General features: G+C 36.7%; 1 protein-coding gene across 2 annotated transcripts in view; it reads left to right on the top strand.

Moving 5' to 3' along the window:
* Positions 1 to 4,586: 4,586 nt before the first annotated feature.
* MXD1 (MAX dimerization protein 1) overlaps positions 4,587 to 14,086 on the top strand; it is a 28,679-nt gene continuing 19,179 nt past the window's right edge. The window contains exons 1-3 of one of the 2 annotated variants that reach the window (XM_031950659.1): positions 4,587 to 4,897; positions 6,030 to 6,129; positions 12,635 to 12,664. In XM_031950659.1, coding sequence (XP_031806519.1) covers positions 4,816 to 4,897; positions 6,030 to 6,129; positions 12,635 to 12,664 — 212 coding nt within the window. In that variant the 5' untranslated portion in view covers positions 4,587 to 4,815. Of the gene's footprint in view, positions 4,898 to 5,309; positions 5,672 to 6,029; positions 6,130 to 12,634; positions 12,665 to 14,086 lie in introns of those variants that run through there. The other variant, XM_031950660.1, reaches the window with a different exon arrangement.

Genomic DNA, 14,086 nt, shown 5'->3' with positions numbered 1-14,086 from the left:
GAAAGTTGGGAGAGTGATCTGAAGGTCAGTTGTTAACAGTAAGGATGAGGAAATGGTAGTGAAAATCATGGACATCATACCTATCTTTTCTCTAAACTTAAAATCCTGCTTTCCCAAATTCTATGGTATGTAACAGATTATACTCCAGTATTCCCTTCATATACATCAGGAAGTATATGATGATATATTATCACTCTTTGTAAAGATTCTTGTTATTCTATTTTGTCCATCATTATTCTTATTGGTCAAAATTGAGTACATAGTAATAGTTCTCCAGTCATTCCTCTAATGTATAAGGGATGAAATGATCAGCAGTACAATTCAAGAGTTTATCAGTTTCTCTGCTTTTAACAAAGACTCCTGGCAAAGGCCTAAATAATTGGAAGATCCTTATCACTGCTAAGTACTTTGAATACCTTAAAGCACTATAGAAACATGAATTATTCTTACTATTTTGTATTAGTTAATGGGTTCCCACCTCCTTTACCCAGTTGAGGCATATATCTACAATGATCTTATTTTCCCGCAACCAAAAAATCAGGACATGTGATGAATCAAGGTTGCCTTGCTGCCATAGTTACACACATTAGTGCAGGTTTTTCAACAAGAATCATCAATGATGTGCTTACATATTACAGAAATAGCTATAAATGTACAAAATAGAGACTGGCATGAGTTTTCTTCAGCAGTCAAAATGTTCAACCTATGATTCTTATTTATCATTTTTTTTTGGTAGATCTCAATCTTCAAATTTTCATTCACTTGATTAATTCATTTATTGTTTGCCCTACTATTTTGGAACTTTTTTAATGCTTAGTTGCATTAGTAGTAAATTTCTATTCTTCACCTTTATCCATAATATTTTAGAAAAACAAAATATGGGATTTGTAGTAGATGGATTGCCTCTGATTTCTCTTCCAGCTGTAAATCTAGGTTGCTATGATCCTTTGAATAAGCAGATATCTCCAGTATATAAGATAAATCCTAAATAAAGAATTTATGGAAGAATCTGGAAAAGAATAGCACAAGGGGAGAAAACATCAATAGTTGGTTCTTACATGTTAATGGATTTGCCTTTGTCAATGAAGACAAATCCATTAACATATAAGAATAATGGGACATAAGAATAGTGTGATAGAATATTTTAAAGTGGGATTTTTCCAGAAAAGAGGACATGTGTAGAAGCAAAAAATCCTAGTTTTAAGGTGATAATTACACACATAAGAGAGAACTTTTTGAGAGCATTAACATTATATTATGTGGCCACTTATTCTGCTTATGTGTCAAGCTAGCTAGCCCTGCTTGTAAAAGAAAACTTAGGTTAGGAATTATAATTTCAATTCAGATATTCAAAGCTCTGGCATGCAGAAGAAAATAGATTATAAATGCGTTGTTCAAAAATGCAGAATCAAGACTAAAGACTCAAAGCTATAGGGAGATAAACTTCAGCTTAATAGAAGGAAGAAGTTTCTAACAACTCTTCAAAAATGGTGTGGGCCTGCCTTTTGAAGCAGTGAACTTCTGACATTAAAATTGTTCATGTAGAAGCTGAAATGACCATTTTTCACATATGCTATAGAAAAGCTTCCTACGCTGAGTGGGAGTTTAGACTAGATATGGCATCCCTTCCAACTCTCAGATCCTATATTTCTTAACCTATTTATTTCTTATTCAGAGGTAATGGTTTTCAAAACATCCTTAAATAATCCATTATAAAAAAGTTGTTTCCTTCATCTCCACCCTCCGCTATTTTTATATACTTTTAAATTTACTTTAACATTAAATGAGTATTTGAAAAACATGTATCAGATGCCTACTATGTCCAAAGTAAGATGTTAATATAAATACAAAAATGAAACATGAAGACTACTCTATATATTGTGAAGATATTTTTTAAAGTTACTATATATTTATCTTGATTAGTTGTAAAAGTTCTATAAAATTGATTTTGTTTCTAAATAATTTCTAACGGGGAAATTCCAACATGTTTACATTTTATATTGTTTCATTTCCAGTAGATGGCACCATATACCTTCTAAATCCCTCTGTGGAACTTCTAGCTTTTGCAGGTAGAGTAACATTATTAAATAGGGAGTGTAAGCACTACCAACCTTGATTCAATACTTGTTTTTTTTATTAAACCTGGTGTTCTAGTTTTGCGTTTAATATAGACCTAGTATTGTTTAAATTTCCCAGTTGCTGCCTTGAGTTTAGACTTTGCCCTTCTATTTTCCATTTTGAGTATGTGTGTGTGTGTGTGTATTATGTGTGTTTCTGTTTCCAGTTAGGTTGACTACAAATATATTAACATGCACAAAAAAAGGAGTATTAAAAAAAAAAACTTTGCAACATTCTCATGGATAGTTAATGTGATCCTTTGATGGCTTGGGTTTTTTGTGTTTGATCAGAATTTAGTAATTGTCCAAATTCTTGACAAGTGAAATTATTCAAGGCTTAGAAAAATATATTTGTTTTCTTAATCTTCTGGTGGTTTGGGAATTGAAGTCTGCTCTTTTTAAAGCTTTGCTGCTGATTCCTATAAAGTTGGACAAATTTTCAAGGGCCCATCTTCCCTCTTGTAAAAAAAGAGAAGAATAAGCTTCTATCTCTTCAAGTAATTTTCAGGCATTTTTATATTATTAACCAAATTAGTATGTGAACTTTTTAGCTTTCTAGAGGAAAATGCTGTTTTCATATTTATTTTAATGTTGCTTTTATGTCAAAAAACTTAAATTGCACATATGTCCTCATACAAAATATTTTTAAATTTACTTTATAATTCAAAAAGCCTACAGCATTTAAAGATGAATCAAAATCCATGTCTTAGGTTGTTTTGTAAGTGCTAATAACTTTCTGGACCTTAACCTGAAAATTATCCTCTGCACCCAACATTATGAAGGGAAAAATTATTTGCAGACACTACTGGAAATTTTTTTCTATCTTGCTTTGAGAGGTTTGCTTTTTTGTTTTGGTTTGAGAGGGAAAGGTTGGTTGTTTATATTTAAGGAAGGAGCACATGTAAACTGGAATGATATTGTAACATGGAGATTAAAGTTGGTTTCAATGCAGCTAAACAACACTCTCCCCCTCCCTCATTCTCCAATTCCAGTTCTGGCAAAATGTTTGGGCAATAGGCCTACATGCTGAGGCATTTGACAGATAAGCATTTGTTTCCCTTCCCTATGCACAATAATCATGTGATACACTTCAAATGATCACTGTCACACATGGTAGCAAGAGAAGATATGAAAGCAGTTTGAGTTGTGTAGGCATTGTGACTGACAGTACAGACTGTCTGAATTGCAGGTGCTTCAGGAATGTTCTGCCAGGATCCTGAATACTCACTCTCTGTTCCACTGAAGCTTAATTTTCACCAGGTTTCAGAACTAAAGGACCTTAGAGATTCTTTCCAGTCCTAAATCCTATGATCCTCTGGCTTCATACCATAGGAGCCCAGCACTTTTATTGGAGAGCAGGAAAGGAGTATACTGTTCTTATAGTTAAAAAAACTTAACTCCAGCAGTGCTGCCATTGTTCCTAGTGGTGCTAAATTACTCGATCTAAATGCTAATTTTTTTCTTTAAAATAACAATAATCTCTGTGGTAATGGTGATTTTTAAAAGTACTGCATCTCCGGTGTAGTAGCCCCAACAAATCCCTAGACAAGATGGTCCTTTAGCTCTAACATTCTATGATTCGGTGAAACTCAAGCATTCCATGGCCCTATGGCCCATTTGTGAAGAATTATAGGAATGAAATGAAAGATGATCGAGGCAAATATATAAACTAGCCTTTGGGTAAAGGGCTACGTGAAGATTCGGCCGGAAGCGTACCTTGAATCCCTTCTCGGAATCTGCCCCAGCATCTACACTCCCTAAATCTTAGTCCCTGCCAGGGACCTGGCCTCAAACCCCGGGATATAGCATGCTGCAGGTTCTGACTGGCTTAAGCCTCAAGAGTGACGTGATCCCTAACCCTCAAAGAACCCTAGAAAGGACAGCAAGTTTTCCCGAGGGGTGGAACATAGTCAACAGGTCCTACTCTGGTTTCGCTACCCTTGGCGAAGGCGGAGTCTATGTAAAAAAGGGGTGAAACTGCTTTGCTCCCCCTGGACGTGCTGTCTTTCTCAACCAATGAAAGGACAGAATAAAGATGGGCGGGCATTTGCTGCTCAACCACTCACGCTTTACCTGTCTTAGAGAAAGGGATGACATCATCGTAGCGGGGATGTTTAAGAAAGATTCACCAATGGTAGATAGAGGAAGGGGCGTGTCTTCCATAGTAATTGGCCAATGCCAATGAAGTGAAAAGGGGGCCCGGTTGCGGGTTGCTAAACCAATGAAAACTTAGGAAAGGAAGTGTGGGGCGGAGTTATGGGGACCGGTAGCCCAATAGGAACTTGGGGGGGTGGGGCCGGGGCCTTGTCAGGCTTACCCAACCAGAGCGAGGAGCGGAGCCCGCGGGCGGTGCCACGGTGCCCTTCCCCAATAGGGCAAGGGAAGGGGCGGGGCGTCTAACCTCGTGTCCAATGAGGGCGGCCGCCAAGGCGGGCCTGTCAAGTGAAGGAGCTTGGGGGGGTGGCTAGGGGGTGAGTCGGAGATAAACACTCGGCAGTGTAGGTGGCAGTGCCTCCGCTCCGGGTTCTGTCACAGTATTGGTGTCTCTGTCGCCCCTTGGTCGACCCCCAGGGATCGTGGTCCCCGGCGTGGTGTGTGTGTACTGGGGTGACCATTTCACCGTCTGTCCAGCGGACGGGCAGCGAGGCCGCGGGCGCTGGGGGTTGGTCCCGCGGCTCCGGCCCCCGGTGGATGCAGAATGGCGGTGGCGGCGGCGGCGGTTCGGATGAACATCCAGTTGCTGCTGGAGGCGGCCGATTACCTGGAGCGGCGAGAGCGAGGTGCACGGGGGCGGGGAAGACTCCCGCAGGGGGCCTGAGGTGGGGGGTGGCCCGGGGCCTGAGAGAGCAGTCAGTGGGGAGGGAAGGCAAGTGGACCGAGAGGGCAGTCAGCCACGGGGTACGGGGGGCAGGCGGACTGAGGGGGCAGCCACGGGGAAGAGGGGGCAAGCACAGGGGCGGAGCCCAGAGGGCTGGAAGCCCCGGTCGGGGAGGGGTGCCCGGGGCCTTAGAGGGGAACACGCACGGGGAAGGGAGGACTAGCTGGAGGGACCTTGAGGTGCAAAGCCTTGGTGGGGGCGGGGAGCCCTGACCGCTCCGAGGGTTGTTGGCGGAGGGCAATACCGCGAGCGCCCCAACCTCCCCCCTCAACTCGGGGCCGGGGGTGGGGGTGGGGGTGGGGGCTTCCCCATCCTACAGCGGCCCCATCTCTCACCACGAGGCAATGAATGGAATGGAAGGGAATAAGAAGAGGGGGCTGCGGCGAGGTAGCCTGGTGCGCGCTGCATCTCCTTCCTCCTCCTGGGGAGGCAAGCAGACCTGTAGCTCTCACCAAAATGTAGAGAGACACCCCTGAATTTACCTCAGCCAAGTTCCCTACCCATATGCCCTCCCCCACAGAGCTAACCACCCACTTACGAATGGGACTCGCTCCTACATCACCCTAACGTTCTCCCCACGCTTACAGCCCGAAGGTCCATTCTACCCCGCCCCCCCTCCATTCTCCACTTCTCTGAATCCTGTTTGTCTGAACCCTTCGCGCGCGCGTGTGTGGCTGTATGTGTGTTTTCCTATTTCCAACACCATCAACCTGCTGGGTATTTAGTATCAGAAACATCTGGCTTTTTGAGCGTCGGTGGTGTGTTTTGTTCTGTTTCAACAATGAGGATCTGGAATCCTCCTTTCCACCTGCCTAAAACTCGGAGCATGTTTTTTAAAATGTGTTAAGGGTTTTTTTTTTTTTTTTTCATTGTTCTCTGAATTCCACTTTCATTTGTTTTAACATATCCCTTTAACAAATAATAATAAAAAGAAATTATCGCAAGTGTGGGGATGTATCCTAGATGGGGGAAGTAGAGGAAGAGAGATTGAACGATCTAGGATCATTTACTGACTGAATCCTCTGATTTTCTAGAAGCTGAACATGGTTATGCCTCCATGTTACCATACAATAACAAGGACAGAGATGCCTTAAAACGGAGGAGCAAATCCAAGAAGAATAGCAGCAGCAGCAGGTGATTTGAAAAATATATCTCTTCTTTAGTCTATTATCTCCCTTCTGTGTACACTTATACTGCAGAATACAATCGCCTCTTGTGACTACAACCCTGTAAATATAATCTGTATATATCAATGATAAAAGTAATGTACAACACAATCTCAAGCCTGTGGGGAAAGCATTTCTTTTGTTGGGGAAGAAGAAAAGAGAATTTAAATTTCTCCAGGTGGTTTTGAGGAGAGGAAGATTTATTTGTTTTGTTTTGCCTCCCTGTGGAAAAGGGGTTGGGGGAAAGTGCAAAAGACATGAGGGGGAAGCACCAGCAGTGACAATACTATGCTTTCAAAAGCTGCAAATTCAGAGCAACTTCTCTGTAATTGGAAATGCTGCACAGTGTCTTTCCTTTGGTTTGTTGTCATTGTGAAGGATTTTTCCCCCCCAAACAGATTAAATTATTCAATTTGGCATAGGAAGTCATTGGATTTCTCATTTGGCATTTAGATTAAATGGACTGATTCTCTTTTGGGGTTGCGTGATGTATTTACTGTTTCTGCCTACTAAGAACTAAAGAAGGGAGCTTTAATGATTGAAATCTTGGCATATTTCTTGTTTTTCAGGGCAGGAGAAAATGTTAAAATGGTTCAATCTTTCATTGTGGGTAGCAATCAGAAGTTGTCAGTAATTCTTGATTGGTAAGAATTTCCTTGGAAAGTGAATTTGTCTATATTAGATTCAGGCTGCTATGTGTAAAGTTGAATGGGCAGTGTCTGAAAATTCTGTTTTTTTATGGAGCCATTGAACTATGACTTCCAAGCTAGTAAATTAAAAACATTGACATTTCTGTCATTGGATGAGAGATTCATGTGACTTTCCAGCTACCTTTATTTTGGGGTTTGGGGTTCTCCCCCCCATTAATAGCTCCTTAAAGTAGCTCCATCCAGAGAATGTCTATAGAATAGAGCAAATCACTAACAACTAGGAAGCTGACATTCACTTTGTAGTCTCCTGCCTTTCCAGTCTTAGTTTACCCCATTTTGTTACAAGATGTATGACACACACATATACATGTATGTTATTCTTTTAGTTCAGGAAGACATGCTAAAAGTAAATTTGTTATTTTCTTGATATTTTTCTTTCCCTCACTTTAACATTACATGAAATTTAGAGCTGCTAATGTATATATAATATCTATAGCTCTTTGAGAAAAGTGCCATTCAAAGTTGTGCCAAAGGTGGTAAGAACCTGAGACTTAAAAGACAGGTTAAAATACCATTTTTGCTACTTACCCAACATAATGTAGCTTTGAATATGAGTCAGATAACCTCCTTCACATCTCTAAGCCTCATTTCCTTATCTGTAAAACTGGGATACCTAACTGTAGCAATATGAATTAAATGAAATCATTTATGGGAAAGCACTTTGTTATCTGGAAACAATGTGAGTATAACTTAGTTTTATTATTTTTTACAGTATAAAATAAATTAAGTCAATAGAATGTAAGCCTCAGAGGACAAGGATTATTTGGTTGTTATTTTTATATCCCTAGTACCAAACATAGTGCTTAGCACAGAGAAAATAGTAAATGCTTGTTGAAATGAATTAAAACCATGAACCATTTCATGATAGAACAACCATTTGTTTATTTGGCTTTTGTTTTGTGTTTGGGGTTGTGGGGTTTTTGGTTTTTTTACTATAGATTTAACCTAGTATTTCATGTTTAGAAGAAATGTTTGCTTTCAAATTATATTTTTTCAGGAAAATGTATATTCATTGCTCTTATTTTTTCCTATCTTTGATTTTCAAAAAAATTCATATTATACAGATTATACTTCAAGATGGTATTTGCCCACATTATGATTTCATAAAGGGTTATTTTTATGGGATGAATAGGAATGGAAATAAATAATAGGAGTTCAGGTTCAAGCCAAGTTCATAAATGGGAAAGTTTTGTTTTTTTTTGCAACCGTTATCATTTTTAATTATTACTTATATCAATTAGACTTATTCTTTTTTCCACAGAAAATATGGAAACATGCAGTTTACATGATTTTTACTTAAATGCATACTCTCTGAAAGCTTAGACATATTCAAGGATTTTTAAGAGAATATAATTAAATCTGAAGATAACACCAAGCAATTGCACGAACAGGTTGTCTTATTTAAAATGTGGTCATTTTCTTAGTCACCTGGTTCTGTAATTGCCCTACCTAACCAGTGAGACTTTTCACTAGGGAATGTAGTTTGACCCCTTAATTTGAATAAGTATTGCACATAAGTCCTTGTTAGGGTTATAATATTGCTTTTGTTAGGAGGTGTTAGGATGAAGTTGCTACTATATTACATAGCCATGGAAAGGCTACTTCTGTTCCATATTCAGTGGTTTTTATCTTTGTTATTTATGGGTCCCTTGTTTTCTGGTACCTGTAATAAAAAGGTAGCCATTCAATTATCAAGAATAATAATAAGTTTTAACTACATGTCAGACCTTCTTGGGTCTAGCATACCCTCGCACCACGAAGATAGTAAGCATTTAATAAGAACTTGTTAAATTGAAGTTTAATTCTATCTGTAATGTTTAAATAAAAGAATGGTGGGATTTAAAACTGAAAAGATTTTAGGGATCACTTGGAACAATCTTTCATTTTCTAGATGAGGAAACTGAGGCTCAGAGAAGGAAGTGCCTTGCCCAAAGTCAGTAAAGATGATTGTAAAGACCGTATCATTGAAAGCTATTCAAATAGAATACTAAGAATTATTGGATGGTGGTATTTAGAAAAGACAGTATCTGCCTTTAGATTTTTGGAGTGAAAGAAGGTAGATTGTGCTTGTGGTAGTTGCTTTTCCCTATTAATGTTTTTTAATCAGTTCCTTATTTCAATTTGCAGACCAGAGCATTTTTGGAACATGCTTTGCTAAACTGAGGCCGATTTTAGAAAATTGGTTGATGAGTAGTTGAAAGACTAATAACTAGCTTTATTTCAAGATGGCAATAAAAACAACTGACTACATTTAGAAAAGGGAAGCTTTTCTGTAACTGAGGAGTATTCCCAAGGGTCTCATGTGGTTAAAACTCGAGTAATAGGACTATAATTCTTTGCTATTTTTTTTTTAGTATTATCTTTTTTTTAATGGAGAAATTTGACATTTATCAGGATTTTGCAGTAATCAAATTGAATATAGAAAAAGGCATATGTTCTTCAGCTGACATAAGATATTAGTAACTTGTTTAAATAACAAGTTTAGGAGAAAATCAGAAATATTCGCCTTGGATTTTGTTTTAGACATTTTAATTCATTAAATAAAGAACATTTCAGTTAAGATAAATGACCACAGTTTAGCTTATAAGTTTTTTTTTAACACATTTATGTTCAAAATTATTTTTGTTTCTTTGTGTACTTGTTTTTTCTCTTCTAAATTATAGCTTTGAGAATAAGGACAATGTCTTTATCTTCATGTCTCCTTTAATCACAGTATATTTACATAAACTTTTAATAAGTGTTGTTAAATGACTGAATGAAATATGCTAGAGATTAGTAATAGTGCCCCTTTTGAGAATTTAAAACTTCTAGTATTATCAACATTGAGTAAACTGTTGAGACTTTTGTGGTCTTTCAATGCTGTTCAGAGCCTGAAAGGAGATATACTCTCTAGCAAAAAAATGTAACTTTGATATCCAAACTGTAATTAAAAATTTTGACTTAAAATAAATAATAAATTTACATTTAGCATGCATATATTCTGTACAGTTGCTTTTTAATTAGGATTTACTTCTTACTATGACCAGAAAAGCAAGTACACACCCAGCCACTCTTTACCTTTGCGCACTCTCTTGATTCTATCCTTTCTTCCTGTCCATCCTCTATTAAATATAGTTCTTCTGACCAAGAGAGGAGGACCTTACCCAGTTATAGCCATGCCAGAATCATATGTACAGTCAAAACATAATATAATAAAATGTAAAATTTTATCTTTTTAAAAATTAAAATGCCATTTAGCTTTATTTAAAAAAAAAAAAAAAAAAAAAAAGGTCTTCATCACAGGACATGTTCACCTTTTTGTAAATTATGCCCATCCAGCTAGCTGGTCTAGGAAACAATTTCTGGATCATTATTTAACAATGGAATAAGTAACAAACTGAATGACAAATTGAATGAATTGTAACCTTCAGAATAATGAGTTTTGATATCTGCAAGTCTTTTTAATGGCAAACAAATCATCCTAAGACATTAAATGTTGATTTCCCTTTTCTTTTCTTTTTCATTAAAGTTTCATATCTCAGAGACCTTTGGGAAAGAGTTTTAAAGTTTGAAATTTCCTATTTCATAGGTCACCTCCAAAACATATTAGAAACAGAATAAGCCAATAACTAATATGAATGAACTTTTCTAGTCTACTCTGATTAACCCCATGTAATTTGCTCATGTAAGTGCTTACCTCTAAGATTGTAGCCTGAGATTCACTCTATTGCTTCCTTGTCTTGATGTTGTTGTCATGATGCTGTCTTATAATAGTCCATATCAGAGTCAGATTCAATTCCTATATTTGGTGTCTTTAAAGTTCACTGAAACTACAGTGTATAGTGTATAGTGGGGAAGTGCTGAATAAGGACCTAGACTCCAGCCCATCTTCCCTGCTTGCCACCTCTGTGATCTTGAGCAAGTGACTTCACTTTTCTGACTTCACTTTCCTAATCTGAAAACAGATGACCTTAAGCCAAAAGACTGCTGTAGTTCCTTACTATCCCAGACTAAAGGAAAGGTTATTCAGGCGACTGTTGACTTCTAATACCTTTTATAGAAACATTTTCTATATAATACTTAGGATATGCCTTTTTTAAATTATTTACTAAAGATCAATTAGAAAAGTACAAATATGAGGTCTATATATCCACTCTAACTTTCATTCAAAGTTCTGAAAGCCCTTTTACAACTACTGCTCATGGATTCACACTTGTGCAGTCACACTTGTGCAAAGCTATAAATATGGTTTAACACTAACCTTCACCACTGGTTGGGCAAGCTCATAATCTTTCTTACATTGCATTTCTTCAGCTTCTTACTAAAAGGCATTGTATAGCTGTTCTTTAGCAGTAACTGAGAAGAATATGGGTGTTGTTAATGTAGTCAATAATAAGATTACTATGAAGTTTATTATATTCATTCTAAAATATATCCTTTAATCAAAGTTAAACTACTTGTTTTTGATGTAAAACAACTTGAGATTGATGTGCAATCCAAACCAACAAAATGGCATCTGATTTAATGCCTGGTATAGTATACTCAACCTAAGAAAAATAGATGGATAGTATTATGTCATCCTAAATTCACATATGGTATAGGGTTATTTTTCTCTGTGAATTTAATGCACATTTTAATAAAACTTAAGTAAGACATGCAATCTACCTTTATTGGACTTAGAGTCTGGTAGGGAAATAAGATGCATATACAGATAAATTTGATATGCGATATTGCATAAGGATATTAGTGATCCCAAGGAAAATGTTATTTGAAATCTGAGGGGGGGAAGTCATTATTGATGCACGATCAAGAAAAGCTTTTAGGAAGAACTGGCTTTTGAATTTGGCCTTAAATAAATGTTTAGGGAGTCAGCAAGTGTAGAGATAATATTCTAGGCTTCAGGAAAATCATGAGCAAAGAAAAAGATGCTGGAAAATCTTAAGAATACTTCAGGAGACAGAGAGTGGTCTAGTTTAGCTAGGAAATAGAATATGGAGGAGAATCACTTGGAAAAAACTCTATAGAAAAGTGGGGTGGTTCCAAATGGTGAAGGTCCTTGAATAATAACCAAAGGACTTTGAACTTTCTTCTGTGGACAGTAAGGAGTCATTGATTTGTGTATAAGAGTGATATGATTAGAGCACTCAAGTACACTTTGTCCTTTTCTTTTAATTGCTTACTTTACCAAAAGGAAAATAGGTACTTCATTACTCCATTACTTTTCTTTAGGATAATATTTTGATACATTTGTTAAACTAATTGTTTTTCACTTCTTTCCCTCCCACCCTACCCCCAATGAAAAAAAAGAGAAAAGTAAAGCAAAACAAATTTTCATGTTTACTATGTCTAAAAATATGTGTGTCTCATTCTGTATATATCATCCATCGCCTCTGTCAAGAAGTGGGTAGCATTCTTCATTATTGGTCCTTCAGAAAAATGGTTAACTATTACATTGATACTTTCATCTCAAGTCTTTCACAATATTTGCTTTTACAATGCATCTATTCATTTAAGTTTTCTAAGGTTTTTCTGAAACCATTACCTTTCTCGTTTCTTATACCATATTAATATTACATACAGACATTTTTCTAGTCCATCAAATAGTTTAACTGGTGATGCCTACAGTGAAATTGAAACAAGGACTGGTTGTCTTTCAACATCCATTTTAGCTTGGGCTAAAGTTGGTAGAGTAGGTATACTAGTTGTAATGGTAAACATGGTAATATTTCTGTGGTTATTCTAGGCAAGAATAATCTTATTGTCTTTTTTCTTCCTTCTTTTCAGATCAACACACAATGAAATGGAAAAGAATAGGTAAGTTGTGGGTATTTTATGTGATTAAAAAACACATTGGGTCTTGGTGAAAACTTTAATTGTTTGACAATTAACTATGCTTCTCTACTCCCTCTACTTCTAACAAAAGATTTGAGAGGCTATATGTGTGTGTATATGTATATATGTGTATGTATAAGCTACATACTCTGCCCATAGAATGGACTGTGCTAATACATCAGATATACGAACATGTATCCAATTTCAAATGACCATAAGAAAAGGAGCTTCTTTTATGAAAAGAGCCTGGGATTTGGAAACCATATTTCAGATACTGGTTCTGCTACTTAAATCTAGATGATGTTGGGCAAGTCATTAAACATTTCTGGGTCTCAGTTTCTTCATCTGCAAAATAAAAGAGTTTGATTGGATGACTTATGCTCTGAATCTTAAGCTCAAAATCCATTCCCTTTGTTTAGTATCTGTGTGCCTACTCTACAGTCCAATAGTTTGGGGGATTTTTTGCCTTTGTATCTCCAGTGCCTTGCATGTATTATGGGATTAATAATAAATGTTTATAGAGTACTTTGTATATGCATCAGAATCTTTGACTCACTAGAGGGAAGATTTGGGAATAGAAAGGTTCTTTCTAGCCTTTCAAGCTAAGATGGAATTTATAAGTTTTAATAGAGATCACATGTCTTGAGAGATGAGGATGTTTGAGACACATTGCAGCATAAATTTCTCAAATATATTAGCCTAATGTTATGGCTTTTTATAGTTTACAGAATGCTTTCACATGCTTTATCTCATTTGATACTCAATCGTGTGAGAGAAGAAGATCTTTAATTATTTTAACTTTAAAGATGAGAAAACTTGGAGTGACATTCCCACAGTGGTATAGTTAATAAGGAGTGATAGAGGATTAGAACCTAGTTCTTCTGAAACTCAGATTTCCAAAGAGCTATAATTCTTTGTATTGTATTGACTCTCTTTCTATCTTCGGTCATTCAGTTTTACAAATAGGACTTAGTGTCATAGATTTCAAAATGGAAAGAACTTTTAGAAATTGATTCAAACACCTTCCTTTTACAGATTAGGAAACTGGAATTCAGTGTAGTTAAATGTTTTGCCCAAAGTCACACAGGTAATAAATAAATAGCAAAACATGGATTCCAATTATTGTGCTCTTTCTATTATATTGTTACTTCTGTCACAATAGTTCAGCAGTGATAAAAGTCTATCTTTAATCTGTTTTGGAACCGCCTTGAGACTTTTATCTTTAGGGATATAGTTAACCAGAAACTCAAGTGTGTCCTGATTTCTAAGACAAGAAGAAAAACATTATCTGTGTCTTCTCATTCTTGGCATGTTTGTTCATCTTTGTATTTTCCTCCCTTATTCTCTTAGCTCTGTTGTGGATTGTAACTATTACTTCATGCTGAAATTTGATTTCTTTTGGAG

The sequence above is a fragment of the Sarcophilus harrisii genome, chromosome 2, assembly GCF_902635505.1.
Source record: "Sarcophilus harrisii chromosome 2, mSarHar1.11, whole genome shotgun sequence".
Lineage (NCBI taxonomy): Eukaryota > Metazoa > Chordata > Mammalia > Dasyuromorphia > Dasyuridae > Sarcophilus > Sarcophilus harrisii.
This window is presented reverse-complemented; position numbering and strand designations above follow the sequence as displayed.